This window comes from Haliotis rubra, unplaced genomic scaffold (genome assembly GCF_003918875.1).
Source record: "Haliotis rubra isolate DU_JTF1 unplaced genomic scaffold, ASM391887v1 Scf2170, whole genome shotgun sequence".
In the NCBI taxonomy this organism is placed as follows: domain Eukaryota; kingdom Metazoa; phylum Mollusca; class Gastropoda; order Lepetellida; family Haliotidae; genus Haliotis; species Haliotis rubra.
In genome coordinates, this window is record NW_025766193.1 from 20,592 (window position 1) to 37,350 (window position 16,759).

At 40.0% G+C, this 16,759-nt stretch overlaps 2 protein-coding genes across 2 annotated transcripts; one reads left to right on the forward strand and one right to left on the reverse strand.

Annotated features, from left to right (window-relative positions):
* Positions 1-5,292: 5,292 nt before the first annotated feature.
* Positions 5,293-9,778, reverse strand: LOC124277054 (myosin regulatory light chain, smooth muscle-like). Its single transcript, XM_046712708.1, has one exon. It carries the CDS (start codon positions 7,783-7,785, stop codon positions 7,309-7,311), a length of 477 nt encoding a protein of 158 aa, XP_046568664.1. The 5' UTR covers positions 7,786-9,778; the 3' UTR covers positions 5,293-7,308.
* Positions 9,779-10,108: 330 nt separating this feature from the next.
* On the forward strand, positions 10,109-11,063 carry LOC124277053 (myosin regulatory light chain, smooth muscle-like). The gene has a single exon (XM_046712706.1). It carries the CDS (start codon positions 10,109-10,111, stop codon positions 10,583-10,585), a length of 477 nt encoding a protein of 158 aa, XP_046568662.1. The 3' UTR covers positions 10,586-11,063.
* The last annotated feature ends 5,696 nt before the right edge of the window (positions 11,064-16,759 follow it).

Consider the following 16,759-nt stretch of genomic DNA (forward strand, 5'->3'; position numbering starts at 1 on the left):
TGCCGAAATCATGTCCGCAGACCCTTGTTTTGGTGGAGAAAGGTGGTTTTTACAGATGAGTCCAGGTTTAACATTTCCCATAGTGATGGACGTCAACGTGCCTATAGACGCGTGGGAGAACGTTATGCACAGGCCTGTGTCTTGGAGAGGAATCGCTTTGGTGGTGGTTCCGTGATGATTTGGGGTGCAATAACAGCACGCCAATGGACTCCTTTGGTGATTGTTCAGGGCAACTTAACTGGTGTGGGCTACAGGGATCAGATTCTTCGACCTGTGGCAATTCCTTTTCTGCAACGTCATGGCCTCAGAACTGCGGCAATAGGCCGTATTTTGATATTATCCATTTGTGCTTTATATTAATGTAATTGCATCTGACGTGTGAAGAGATACATTTTTATAAGTTGGGATCATGTTTAAAGTAAGTGTTTTCTATTCGCCGTCCTATGCGATCAACAAGGAACCAATCTATATAATAGTATAACTTCACTCATCTGCATCCTTCTTGTTCTAAGTGTCAAAAATTGATATTGACTGTTATATGTGCTTTAGTATGGCTAGCATTTTCGAAAATACTGTTTTAAGTGTATGTTTTCCTGTTATCCACAGAAGCGCAAACAACGTTTCCCTTGTCACTGTTTGTATAAACACAAATTACATAGACCTACGTTACATCATGGATTGAATGAAAGCTTACCGGACTCACTGACTGACTGGACAGGGTTTACTACATGTCATAAAAGTGAACCCTTGCCAGGGAATAATAGACGTATTATACGTTCCTTAATTGGTACCGTCTAATTGACACCTGTCACAAGGGGTGGGCCGTTTGGGTTTGTGGTCAGAGACGGTGTTATTTAATTGGTGTATTCACGAAATATCATGAACTTGTTAATAGATAATTGTTTAGGTTGTCCACACAGGCGCGGACTGAGGCAAAAACAAACAGGGACGACAAAGTGGACGAATTCCTTCTTAAATTAATCATAGTGTAACTAATTAATTTGGTCATTTACAATAAAAGGTGACTAAATGTTTAATACATTATTCACTTTAGATCACTTTGCATAATTTCTAGAGAAATCAGTACACAAGTTCATATCACAGATGATTCCAGAGACAAATAGTATATGAGATTCTAGTTTATGAAAAGCATTAAATTCCAAAATAAGCAAGCCAATCTGATCTCTAATGCTCATGAATTATTACCACTTATATGACAATAGTTTGAGAAGGTGTCTGCTCAGGAAGCCGACCCTTCGATATTTATAAGACTCAGGACGTCAACAAGCTGTACGCTTTGAAGTTTGGGTGTTATTTTAGCACATGGATAATCTCACGTGACGTGTTATTACAATGCTGGTGGTTGATGGAAGTGAACACATCGCACACGGAAGCCGAACGTGTCAACACATGATCATAATGATGAACATATTTAACATAACAAGAAAATATGGTCGCGACGGGTGATTCAGGACACTACTCTAGCTGATATAAAAATGTGTAGTTCAACTATCAGAGGAAACAGCAAAGAGCGACAATGGAGAGTGATATCATGAAACTATAACTAGCTGATATAAAAATGTGTAGCTCAACTATCAGAGGAAACAGCAAAGAGCGACAATGGAGAGTGATATCATGAAACTATAACTAGCTGATATAAAAATGTGTAGCTCAACTATCAGAGGAAACAGCAAAGAGCGACAATGGAGAGTGATATCATGAAACTATAACTAGCTGATATAAAATGTGTAGTTCAGCTATCAGAGGAAACAGCAAAGAGCGACAATGGAGAGTGATATCATGAAACTATAACTAGCTGATATAAAATGTGTAGCTCAACTATCAGAGGAAACAGCAAAGAGCGACAATGGAGAGTGATATCATGAAACTATAACTAGCTGATATAAAATGTGTAGCTCAACTATCAGAGGAAACAGCAAAGAGCGACAATGGAGAGTGATATCATGAAACTATAACTAGCTGATATAAAAATGTGTAGCTCAACTATCAGAGGAAACAGCAGCAAAGAGCGACAATGGAGAGTGATATCATGAAACTATAACTAGCTGATATAAAAATGTGTAGCTCAACTATCAGAGGAAACAGCAAAGAGCGACAATGGAGAGTGATATCATGAAACTATAACTAGCTGATATAAAAATGTGTAGCTCAACTATCAGAGGAAACAGCAAAGAGCGACAATGGAGAGTGATATCATGAAACTATAACTAGCTGATATAAAAATGTGTAGCTCAACTATCAGAGGAAACAGCAAAGAGCGACAATGGAGAGTGATATCATGAAACTATAACTAGCTGATATAAAAATGTGTAGCTCAGCTATCAGAGGAAACAGCAAAGAGCGACAATGGAGAGTGATATCATGAAACTATAACTAGCTGATATAAAAATGTGTAGCTCAACTATCAGAGGAAACAGCAAAGAGCGACAATGGAGAGTGATATCATGAAACTATAACTAGCTGATATAAAAATGTGTAGCTCAGCTATCAGAAGAAACAGCAAAGAGCGACAATGGAGAGTGATATCATGAAACTATAACTACAAGTCTTCCTCAACACTGCAGTATCAGCTCATTATTGCAGCAAACCCAAGTCAATGAGTATTAACCCCATGGTCTAATAGAGGGTGACCAGCACTGATGCAGTCAAAATATGCAGTGTGGGTGACAAAACCGGTTGTAATGCGTTATGCATTCTCTACATTTGACCTATAAGTAATCTTACTGAATTCAAGTCTTACAGATTTGGTTAGTTCCTGAAATTAGTAATGGTAGTGGACTGTTGTTGTTTTTTTATTTATCTATTATTTGGTAGATATATATATTCAAAAAAAAAAAAATATATATCGCCTGCATATCAGGCGTCAGAATGAGAGCCGTTTTGAGGTGTATTTTTTGCAATACCGGAACTGATCGCAGGTGGTTCATAAATTACTTGGTTCCCTATCTGCTGACCGACTAGATATGCGTCTAAGTACAAGAATGTACACTGGCCTTAAAGTAAAAGGTCAATTTCACCCACTGAGTGAACATATAATGCGCTGTGATTAGCTGTTATGGGGTGTGGATCTAGTCTGTCTCACAGTCCCTGATCCACAATATTTTCCCTACTGCCGAGACCTTTCTGCAATGCTAAAACCCTAAATGAAGCAAGTCTAGATTTCCTCAGGTTCTGGTTTCCCTGGGGCTCCTTTCCAATTTATAATGGGTTTGTTTGTTACTATCAAACTTTTATATATAATTCAGAGACTTATTAAGCGATAGTCTTGATACGAGACCTCACACTCGCGATCAAGTTATACTAGCAAACAATTTCTTCCACTTGCGAAATCTTGAAATATATTCTGTCATCAGACAAGCATCGCCTTTGATATAATTGTAGTGCAGCTTTTTTCTACAAAATACTCCGATTACGATACAAACCATGCATTTCCCATAGCTTTGCTTCCAAGTCACCTCGTGTAGTGCGCGAAAACTGTAGCAAACGGGATCCGATTTGACACAAAACATGAGCGGGCCTTCATGTGAAACATGAATTCAATTTATTTACAGATTATTACAGCGTTATTTTGATTGAAGTATCAAATGTTTTAAGTATTTAAACGTGTTCTTGGTGGCATATTAGTATTGTCTGTCAGCTCCCACAATATCTACAGACATTATTGAATTATTAGCTAAGTGCTCACTTCGACGTTACCGCTTTTTAACTTTCAGCTTTTTGACGCACAGAGCGTGCCACGCTCTGGCATGGAACTCTGGGTAGGAGAGTGAAAGCGTGCCGGCATATTGCCGAAAGTTAGTGAGAGCGAAACAGTGATGTTATGGCGAACACTTATTGATATGTATATTTGAAAAAACAGTACAAACCCTGATAGCATATATGTAGACAATAATTTCTCCATTGTTTATTTCTGAACATATATCCAGGTGTTAGAGAATTTTATAGAAAACCCTGTGTCGCCGAAAGGTCGCAGACGTTATATACATAATATTTTTGATTTTTCAATAACAGCACTGAAGTTTTATAAAAATACAAAAGAAACACACCCGAAGGTCCTGAGACGACCCTCTATCCAACCATCCACTTTGGGATAGCTATTAAAGAAAATGAACATAGTTGTGACATGCAGATATTTAGGCGACAGTAATATATCATTAGGGCGACAGCTGTCGCCTAAAGGTCGACATTGTCTATATATATATATATATATAAAACATAAATTATGCAAGCTTAACGACGTTTCATTTTTCATATTTTATCCTTGTCATTAGAAATTTCATGAAATTGCGTCAGTACCGTAACTAAATTTGTAACGTCATTTTGAAAAGAACAAATATAAAGATGATATTCATTTAATTACATATATATTAAAATATCTAGTTTTACAATATAACATGGCTAATGAGTTTCGAAATAATATATTTATTGCTTAAAAGGGTCCAAAAGGCCAACAAATTCCTTTCATTTCGGATTTGCAAATGTAAAGTAATGTGTAGCAAAAAAATCCAAAATGAGAATATGTATTATATTATGCTAATTTGAAGCTCTACTACCAAACATACTTGTTAGTCAGATATTTCAAAATGTTTGAAGAATATGTAATAGGCAGTAGATTTACTTATGGATGTCCCTGTCATGTTACGGCAGTGACATTGTGACGGTATATAATGTCACTACCTTAACGGCCCTATTACAGCCGTTTTCCTCTTTGTCACAGCCGTTACACTACCCCGTCCTTACCGTAACAACAAAATCATACTTAAATCCGTATTAATTTTATTTATTTGATACAAAAATTGTATGTTAAATAAGATTCCAAAACATTTGTTTGATACAAACAACAGTAAACTAGAAAGATGTCACTGCCGTCACAAAATCTGCCCTTACCGTAACCAAACCCATGATAACGGCAGTGACCGTAACGGTAGCGACAGCGACTAACAATTTCAGTTTAAAACAATAACTGGTGCCCAAAGTTTACTGAAAACATGGTTTCAAATGATTTCCCCTACTGCCTAAGGTACTTGGCATTGTTTGGCTTCACAAAATTAATTGGTTTCAGCGGTACCCAATCTCAGATACCATTTTGTACACACCTCTTTTGCGATAATATTAAGAAAAATGATTTTTATTTATGTCAATGTTTGACGTTCATGTTTCCTCACTGCCATTGCTTGCAAACATGGAGTAGAATCAGGAGACAGTACTTGGAGTAATCATTATTGCAATTTTGGGGGCACTTGCTGGTAAAACAAACGTGTGCAGTGAAACTCGCACACCTGAATCCTACATGCAGAAATCTATCTTTGGTCGCCTTTAAGGCAATTTAACTGCCTTTTGGTACAGAGACGAATTCTTAACGATTCACGTGATTCCGATCACTGACCGCCAGAGGAAGTTGGTAAGATAATACATGGCTTCGCACAGGACATGCCACTATTCAGTACCCTCAGAATGAGAACACAACAGTACTTCCATGGCCTTCTAAATCGCCCGACCTCATCGAGCCTTTGTCATTTACTCCCCGAAGAAATTAATGAAACATGTAGGAGTGAAATTGGCTCGGTGTTTCTTTCAATCTATTGAAATATATCTAACTGTATACCTGTGAACTTTAAGAAAAAATCATATATATATATGATTTATTCAAATATATTTAGTTTTTAAAGTCCATTGCTGGTATCAGAGCCTGTCTGTTCAGTATATGTTTAAAATACATACAACTGAATACTGCAAGCAAATTTGTGAGAAAGGCAAGTGAGATATTAAGCGACAGTAGTCACATATTTCATTCAGAATATCAGATTTTAACAAAAGCCAATCACTGTGCTGGAAACAGACTGAGTCCGAGAGTGATTCATAGGCGTCAGTAGTAGTCCTTTGTATGGTTATCAGTTGAATATTTTCAACAGTTCATGAAAAGATGTTAAAGAACGCCTGAATCCATCATACCGTGACAGAGATTAACTAAGGATTACAGAAATCCAATGTTTGTTTAACTGTTTGTGAGTGGTATGTAATTCGCACATTTTTACAGCTATGATCCACAGACAGAGTACAATATGGGCCTTGTAGTATGATGATCTGACTTGCTACTCAAGCCAAACATATTATGTCAGTGATGCCACTGATGTCGACTTGACACGCCTTGATAACCATATAGACTCTACAGAGTCTGTGTTGGTGTAACTGATCTCCCGTTATCAAAGCTATATTTGGTTGTCCTTGCATAGTTAATGCCATTTCTCGCTAAATTTGTTCACGAGTGAGGTATGTATGAACGACATCCAGCTATGCCTGGGTCTAACATGACAAGAGTGAGTGAATAAGGTTTAAAACGCTGCTTTCGAAAAAGATTCCAGCAAAGAAGGAGACACCAGAAATGGCCTTCCTACATTCTGCCCATGTGGAGAATCGAACCCGGGACATAGGCGTGGCGAGCGATCGCTTTACCCACTAGGCTATCCCCGCTTCCCACCACCCTTAAAATTCCCTTACAAGGGCAACAAGGGATGACTGGGCAAAATCATCAGATACCTGTATAACTGGGTTGAAATGTTAACCAACAAGAAAGCAGGGGGTTTGTATTGTGGTTCTACATGACTCACACAGCTGACTGATCCCTACGTTGTGCGTGTTATTTTATGTACCAGTAATACTGAGTACCTTTGTACATTACAGTCAACATATACCCGAGATCACTGTTTTGATCACATTGGAAAATTCAAATTCGTAGATTCAAATAAAGATTCCAGGTACTTATAACAATGAAACAGAATCAACAAGATCATGTCACGACATTTATTGCACTAAACTAACCAACAACCTGTCCATACAGTTCATTCATACATCCAAGATATTTGCGTAGAGCACAGTCATCCGATCGGATGTGAGAACAACGGACTTGTAAACCACCTCAAGGAATGTCCTTCCTTGCTATGTCAGATATTCGTGAAAAGGTGATGACAGTTCATATAATACCGTGTTGTCAGCGCGGTTATTACAGTAGCAATATATAGATATAACATTAGCATCTGTGGCAGAATGATGTTCACTAGAACAATGTGTTTCAGCAGAGGCGGAAACCGCTTGTGAAGTTGTTTTGTATTTTGGAAAATCCGGATATAGTATGTACAAACACACTCGGTACCAGCCTTGTCTCATGTTGAAGTTGGCACAAGTCACTCTATCACAATGTTGTCCGGGGCGATGTCCGAAGACAATCAGTCATAAATATAACACATATCAAGAAATACTTTACACTACAGAGTTCATCAGTCCAGGCGTTTAAGCCTTGGCCATTTCCTCGTCATCCTGTTTGCCCTTGACCTTGGCGGTGAAGGCCACGTAGTTGAACATGCCCTTGGAAATAGGGGCCTCCTTCCACGTCTGTTTGATCTCCTCCTTCGTGAAGTTGTCTCCCATGTTCTCCAGGAGATCCTTGATGTACTCCTCGGGCAGCACGCCCTTGCCCTCCTCGTCAAACATGGCGAAGGCGCTACGGATGGTCTCCTCGCCGTCCGTCCCTCCCATCTTCTCCCCGAACAGGTTGAGGAAGGTGGTGAAGTTCAGGGGACCAGGGGCCTCCTTCAACATCTCCTTCAGCTCGGAGTCGGCGGGCACTTTGCCCAGGTTGCCGTAGATGCTCTTCAGGTCGTCTATTTCGATGACGCCGTCCCTGTTGACGTCGATGAGGGCGAAGGCTTCCTTGAACTCCTGCACCTGAGACTGACGGAACATGGAGAACACGTTCTGGGGAGCCATTGCTGGATGAAGGAGCTGTGAGCAGACAACGTCAGACTTCTAAACGTGATGGAAGTGAGAATGATTTGGAAGGAGAATGTCCTGTCTATTTAGGTCCAACATCTACATCATGTGACATCTGTTATGAAACAGTCAATCTGGTACTCCTTGGACGTCATGTGGTCATTTGTCTGGAACCTGATATCAGATAGCGGGAATCTGCACGCGCGCTTACGCAATCAGATGAACTTCCTAATACCTGGTTCCCTGCTGTCATAGTTTCGTGTATTACACAAATTTCGGCAAGATGAGTTATATGGGGGAACTCAAGCAGTGCCTGTGTTAGCAATAGACATGTATTTCAGTTCGTTGTTTCCTTAAATTCGTCATGATTTTTTTCAAATGAAACGGAAGTAATTGTATCATTTCAAATGAGATCTAGGTGATGGGCCTGTTGACCTGATTTTATGTTAGTGTTAGGACACTTCATTTTGTATTTTGTATTTTGAACGCACTCTCCTGTCCGGATTAAATGTTACGCTTTCATTATATTTCTATGTCTGGTATTTAACAACATGAGTATGTACTGTGTACAAACAAATCTGGAGATTGAGAGCAATGTAATACCATGCAAGTTATACAAGGCCAGATCCATACAATCTTTGGACAGTTCGATAGGGGCGTAATTTAATCAACAGGTGACACCTGATATACATAATTATCAGAGCGAGGTAGCACAAATACAAACACTGGCTTTGTTAGACCCAGGTCATACATACGTGTACAACTGTAACAGTTTCGGATGCACACAGTCACCTCTAGTCGTTGACGTCAGGGTTAAATATTGCGTTCTTTTATAACCAAACGGCAAGCTATTCAGACCTTAAGCTTATGTTAAAAGAATATACTGGATACAAGTGGTTTTCAAATACAACGGTAAATTCTTAAGGGCATTCAATATTTAACAACAACAATACAGAGAACAGACTTTCCAGAACGAAATGTACTGAGTGTATATATTCATTCTGAACAAGTACGCGATGCATTTGTCAGTATAATGGCAAATGGATAAGTTGAAACGTTTCTACCCCAAAGGAGTACGCACACGTTGTATGAATTATGTTAAATTCATGGAAATGGATAGTGTGTCACGCCGCAGTAGTAATAGTTTGGGACACACAAATAAATATAGAAGTCTCCCAAAATTATAATGAGCTCGGAGAATACATAAACAAATCTTTAGTGAAGAGAAAATAATTATGCCATAACTGTTGAATTTATTCAAAGTAGTGATGACTGTTATCTCAACTCTTTCAACACGGTAAACCGGACACCGACAACACTGTCATCAACATGAATACAAAACTAAGCAAGAGTGTAAATGTTCTAGTCTACCCTGTATTAGATCTTCCGAATTCCCCCATACACCTACAAATTAAGAATTCTAAGGAAATGTTGACTCTAAAAATGTTGTCATTCGCTTGAGTAAGCCCCAAAACCTTTCCCGCAAAGATAGATACCAGTGGAGTTGACTGTAACAAAGGTTGTGCAGTATATACCACTTGCAAATATCATATTACTTTAATCCTCGTGTGGTTGTCCTGCTCCCACAAAACCTGCGTCATTGCTGATTTTCAGTAATATATTCTTGTGTTGAGCTGCTATTTCAGATGTACGCACAATGGAATCTCTTCCCATTACCAATCTATGATGGTCCGTGCATGGGCCCTGTCTGTATGTGATATGGGAAACACTAGACTAACGCTCAGTCTCTGAATATATAGAATTTTGACAACAACAAATAGAGCCATTTAAATTGCAGGGAAGGCTAGGCATTAGGGAAAATAAAGTGGTCAAGGGACTGTGAGACAGACTATGGGAAACACGTGTCAGTTTCAGAGTTGCACTCGAATAACCTACTTAATTATTGCCAAACAGTCAGGTACCACCCATGGGCACCATGCTGCTCGGACATTCAACATTAAAACATAGTTTCAATATTGATCATATGGAAGTAACAACACTCCACGACGAGGGGTGGGGGTAGGGCTGGGAGTTCGGGGGTGGGGGTTAGGGCTGGTATGTTTACCAGTCTGCTTAAGACGTAACGTTAGTATCCCCTCCTAGGGGTATCTGACTAACTACCGTCATTATTTCAATAGGACCAATGGGGTCGGGGTCAGGGGTCGGGGCAGGAGGTCGGTACTACTGAAATATCCAATAAACAGATGAAGGTCACGTGATGAAAACATTCTGGGTATAAATGATTTAGAAACGTTATCGATATCATTCTGTTCTTCAACCATCCTTTAGTTTCAAGTCCTATACGATATAATTATCAGAGATGGCTCCCCAGAACGTGTTCTCCATGTTCCGTCAGTCTCAGGTGCAGGAGTTCAAGGAAGCCTTCGCCCTCATCGACGTCAACAGGGACGGCGTCATCGAAATAGACGACCTGAAGAGCATCTACGGCAACCTGGGCAAAGTACCCGCCGACTCCGAGCTGAAGGAGATGTTGAAGGAAGCCCCTGGTCCCCTGAACTTCACCACCTTCCTCAACCTGTTCGGGGAGAAGATGGGAGGGACGGACGGCGAGGAGACCATCCGTAGCGCCTTCGCCATGTTTGACGAGGAGGGCAAGGGCGTGCTGCCCGAGGAGTACATCAAGGATCTCCTGGAGAACATGGGAGACAACTTCACGAAGGAGGAGATCAAACAGACGTGGAAGGAGGCCCCTATTTGCAAGGGCATGTTCAACTACGTGGCCTTCACCGCCAAGGTCAAGGGCAAACAGGATGACGAGGAAATGGCCAAGGCTTAAACGCCTGGACTGATGGACTCTGTAGTGTAAAGTATTTCTTGATATGTGTTTTATTTATGACTGATTGTCTTCGGACATCGCCCCGGACAACATTGTGATAGAGTGACTTGTGCCAACTGAGAGCAGCTACTGTTTCTATTTATTCTGTGTGTGGACAGCTCAACATTACACCACTTCATACATTTTGACAATTCTATAATTGGTGAGCAAGACAATAAATTAACATTTCTTTATATGTGTCATATTTGTGAATGATTGTCCTCGTGCAACGCCCTGGTCACCACTGTGATAGCATAACTTACAACATCTACAGGAGACAGGTTCACAGATGTGTCCATGTGTAGGTTGCGCAGGATTCTGGCAGTGGACACGTGACACATCTATGGTGTTCCCATGTTTTTACAGAAACCTTAATCTGTCTATCGATGTTTTCCGAATATATGATATTACTGTGCAGGTAGATTGTTTTGGTAGTAAATCATAGCAGCTCATTCCAATAAATGTTGTAAAACATGACGTGTATGATTCTGTTCTGTTGTGGGGGTTATAGTTCAACAAACGGTCACAAGCAACATCGTCTTTTCGTACGTTGTGACTGCAAGTTCCCGCTCTGTGTTTGTACTGTTGTTCTCGTAAGCAGGGTGTTTCCCGTATGCTTGGGGGCGGTGGGGTAGTCTAGTGGTGAAAGCGTTGGCTCGTCACGCCGAAGACCCGGGTTCGAATCCTCACATGGGTACAATGAGTGAAGCCCATTTCTGGTGTCCCCCGCCGTGATATTGCTGGAATATTGCTAAAAGCGGCGTAAAACCAAACTCAGTCAGTCAGTCAGTCCCGTATGCTTGCCAACATGCCGAACAGCCGACATTGCCTGAAATGAAATTACTGGAATATCCGATATTGTGACAGATGACTGTCAAGTGATGAAAATAGTCTGGGTATTATAAAGGATTTGAAAATGTTATGATGATCATTCAGTTCTTCGATCATCCTGTAGTTTTACGTTTTATACGATATTTTATCAGAGATGACGGTGGAAACATGACACATTTGTGGTGTTTCCATGTTGCTGTAAGAACCTTATCCTGTCTTTCAATGTTTTCCAGTTGTGTTGTGAAATACCGTTAAGTGCCTGACAACCAACAGTACATAACATACTGAACGTGCCTGACTCCCAAAATTTGCCTGACATGCCTTTCAACCGACATTGCAAGGAATGCCTGACACCCAATATTTGCATGACATGCCTTTCAACCGACATTGCAAGAAATGTTTGACTGCCAACACTTGCCTGACATGCTCGACTGCAGTACTGTACTTTAAGCGGTTTATCCTACATATGGTACGTAGGATACTTTTCCGAGGGGCAAACGTAATGAGGTGCCAACTAGTTAACAGAAGATCTTCAGTCACTGGCGGGGTCTTCGATACTGAACACTGTGGGGCGCGGTGGGCGAGCTGGCTTAGGCGCCAGGCGAGTGATCGAGCGAGGTTGTGTTGCCGGGATCGAGCCCACCTGTGACCGGGTGTGAAAACGTTGGAGTCAACTTTTGTGTGCAGACTCTTTCAGTGTTGTCACAACCCCTAGTGTACAGTACACAACCCTGTGCACTTAAAAGAATCCACGAATCCGTTGGTATATGACCAGACGGTGGCCACATGAATACGTGCAAACACCTAGTTGCGGGTACAGCAACGTGCAGTGAACATGGGCAAAGTACTGTGACTATGTGCCCCAGTTCACCCAGCTGTGAATCGGTACCTCGTTAGGATGAGAATGCCACAATAACTCGGTGCGCCTAGTGGCTGCAAGATTTGCATACTCCCCAGGGAGTTGAGATTGATAACACGTTGTGCCGTTGAGATTGGCATCCAATGATCGAGGGAAAAATACCAGCGCCTTGAGCAAGCACTAGTTGCCAGGATATGTGCGCTAAAGAAATATCGTATAATAATAGTATAATATATAACGTTAATATAACTGGCTACAGCGTGCTGCATTTAAGGGATGATAACAGGATACACTGGGATTTGAATTATAGAAAGAAAGTTTATGTCAGTCTTTTCACATTCGGCTCAGACTTACTGTCAGCAACCTAACCACAGATCTGCGGTATATTAGGCATATTCTGGATATTAAAACTTGCGTCTGTGGATGTCACAAATGTGCTATACTTTTCGGTTTTAGTGGTGACATACAAAATATATATTTTTACCAAAATCTTTGCTAGTTATAATTCGTACTTGAGAAATGAAGACCAAATACAAAGCTTCATATTTAAAACTGGTCAATTGAGTTAAGTAAATGAACTGAAAAATATTTATGTCACACATATTTATTGTTCAGTGTCAAATTCAATATTCATTGATAGATTAATTGTAAACCCGCGTTTTGATTTATTGAGAGATATTTATTTAGGTGCTTAACCTGTTTCCAGTCCATGTTCATATCTTGCGAAATTTAAGTATGATTAAATATATTAGAGACTGATTTCATGATTTCTCTCAACATTCAAAGGAAACGTTTTAGGAAATGTTATGAAGGTATGGTCCTTTAGTATGTGTCTGAGTCGCTTTGAATGGAACATGTAGATCGTGTTATGTACTCGTACACACTGTTTGATAAGTTACCCCCAGTAGTGCATAAAATGTAAACATCTAACGGACATCAAATATCAGTCACGTGGTCACTTCACGTTGGCTCCGGCAAGCTCACTGTTGAATTGTGGTTGTTTTATGTCTGACAAGTAGAATCTTTCTAAATAGAACATGGTTTTACCAAGATACACACCCTTGGCTCTCAGGGACATCTACATAAATATGACCAGCAGTCAGTGTTGATGTACCCGCCCTACTGGCCCATACACTACTCAGGTAATCATTAGACAGTCCGAAGTACTAATTATGATCCTCACCAGGCACTAATCGCTCCATAAATCGAAAACAAGAGGAGATTGAGTTCATCACTGTAATGGGTAGTTCTTCTGTAGTGAGGTGGACATTAATTTTATATTTTTGAGGAGGGATGATGTCACGAATACATGATATCACGAATACATGACACGTTTTATGGATAACAACTTCTATTTATATGACGTTTCACAGCTAATTCTTGATCCTTCATCCGGTGAATGCTGAGTCAGTTCACAAAGTGAATACATATAGATAAAACATGTTTACACAACGCAAGGTGAGAGAATGTACCAAGATATCACGTATTTAATGTAATTACTTTCAGAATAAAGAAACTATGTTAAATATTACAAATTGTAGTTTGTTATAATTAGTGTCTAACATTAATCTTCGTGTGTGTAACGAAGTAATTTGTGTTTCACTGTATACCATCATACTTAGACCACGACTTGCATTATTTCAATGTTTACAGAATAGTTCTAATTTGTTTTGGTTACAGTTGAAATAAAGTAACTAAAAGGTATACAAGGTAAACAACAACCAACAAACAGCAACACAAAACGGTATTACTGTAACGGTATATGCATATGATGTAACGGCGTATGCATATGATTTAACATTTTACAAAAGTAGTGTGGTTTGGAATTCTTCTTTTTAAAAAAGAGTTACGAGGATGAATTCGAGCTTTGGACGTTAAGAGGATTGACGTTGAGATTTGTATAGAGCAAAAGATAGGCCGAGCCAGAATACGGGAGCAATCCTGACCACGTGCCATGTGAGAACCACTAGGATCTGAATCTATAATGACACGTATATATCTTGAAGCGACGGTTCAACTTTATGCACATGTGTACACGTTTCATCTTTGAGGGGCGGCGAGTAGCCTAGTGGTTAAAGCGTTCGCTCGTCACACCGAAGACCCCGGGTTCGATTCCCCACATTGGTACAATGTTTGAGGCCCATTTCTATTGTCCCCCGCCGTGATATTACTGGAATATTGCTAAAAGCGGACTAAAACCAAACTCACTCACTTCATCTTAACCGTGCTTCCTCATATTTCAAGACAATGACTTCGTTTTAATCCACTATCTACATTTACTCATAGTTTTGTGAAAAATATGAACATGGTGTATATAAATAATTACATTTAGTTACACTGAGGACATCATGAATCGAAGCGGTGGATCTTGGTGTGTTCTTGATCTTCCCTCACTCTTTTTATTAAAGATCACATATACTCTAGAGGGTACAAATACATAAATCATTTATTGGCATCGTTATAAATGAAACCCCGTCATTAAAACCACTAATTTCGACCTTAAACTTAACTTAAATCGACCTTTTGGACAACACTGCACAATTCTCTCCCGCGAACGAAATTTCAACCAATCAGGTGGGCGCGTCTCCGTGACGTCATGTGAGGTATACACGCGGGAGACGCTTTAGAATGCATGTACATTTGCGGGGGTAAATTATCTTGTTTACAGGTTTGTCTAAAACTGAAATCGTGGCAATTGGAGCTTTATGTTTTCATAACATAACAATTTCTCTCTTGGAAGCGAGCTGTGTGTCAATATAATACTACTTATAATATTATTGTCACTTCGACCACAACCTCGCTTCCGAGGCAGAAATCGTTTTTGTTACAAGTTGAAGTGATCTGAACACAAGTAAGATATCGTCCAAGGCTTCCACAACTTTCGCTTCGCACTCACAAATATAACCAATTAAGTACGAATGGCGGGGTTCGTCGGAAATCTGTGCAAGGTGCCACCTTCACCCGACCCCTTGGAGAAATTGATGGCAACACAACGATTCGGCATGTCTTCGTTGACCTCGAGAAATCAGCAAAACGACGAGCTTGTTACAAATTTTATATACAACTAACTTTAAATCCTTCCTCATATGACGTCACTGCAGTGCTCTGGCGACAGAGTTACGTAACCTGTCTGTGGTTTCGTTGGCGGGCGAGAGAAAAGCAGACGACTTTTTGGCAACTTTTAATCGCTCGGTATTAATTAACTACAAGCTTTTAATTAATGAATTTGGTGTTCCGCTTAAGACTAACCACATGCCTTTCATATGCAATGGTTAAAAGAGTACAAAACAATGTTTATTCGTTCTTTAAGAAAATCGTATTTTTTCTTTAACTGTACCCATGTATCTGCTGTACATTTCAAAGAATTCGAAAATGACTTGAATGTTTAACAAGTTTACTCTTGTACCACATCACTGACTTTGTGAAATGAAACCCGGGAGTAATGTTACCAAAGTAGGCCATTTTGCAGCGGGATGTCGATCAGCAAATACACAGTGGCAGTGTTCGTTACACACACGTCATCAGCCACCTGAGAAGACGTTAGGTCCCGGTAAGGCCCCTGGGGGTGGGGGTGGGTGACAAGGTGGGGCGGGGTTGAGTTAAGAAGCGGAATGACATGTGTAGTGATATTCATTATGAATAGTGGGATGGGGAATTGTCACACCAGGACCTGCATTCTTTAAACACATTAACAAATAGCAAAATATAATTGCTCCGCGTAATCTTGTACTGAATTTGAAACGTTTTTGAAAAATGGAATCAGTCTTGCTTTCTGGGACTGTCATGGAATTGTTGGGTAGATGAAATGTAACCCAAGTTTTTGTGGATGACTGAAATATGATTCGTCGCTTTAATTTTAAAAGGTTCTTATTATTTATGGAAATCCTAACATGATTAGAATTTGGGTTTTAACGAGCCACATTTGCTTTGCACAGTTTGGATCTGGACGTGCCAGAATCCTGTAATGATGGATCGAAACTTGCCCCGCTTTTCCCGCACAACAACCACGTACTTGACAACGGTACAAGAATCTGTATCGAAACGTCGCACTCACGAAAATAAAGAAGTTGTTATCCATAAAACTTGTTATATATTGTACGTCTCAACTTCTAAAATGCCACTCAAACAAGTCACGTACTTTTTTTGTTCGACGAGTGTGCCAGCGCGTGCTGGTTAGTGTGTGATAACATGTTTCGTATTTGATCATGCGCAACGATTACGTCACGATACATCTTAACACAGCTTGTCAATCACCTGGTGCACTGCTTGACTTTGTCTGTTCATCGTAATGCAGAGATTCTTTAACGGTTACCGGATCAGTGTGTGATAGTCACTCGTTAGTTTTGATGGATTATTTATATCATGATACTGTGATAACTTTGACCAACATAATTGTGAAAAAGATAACATCGGAAGTGATCACAGAGTTTCAACCCGAATATTCA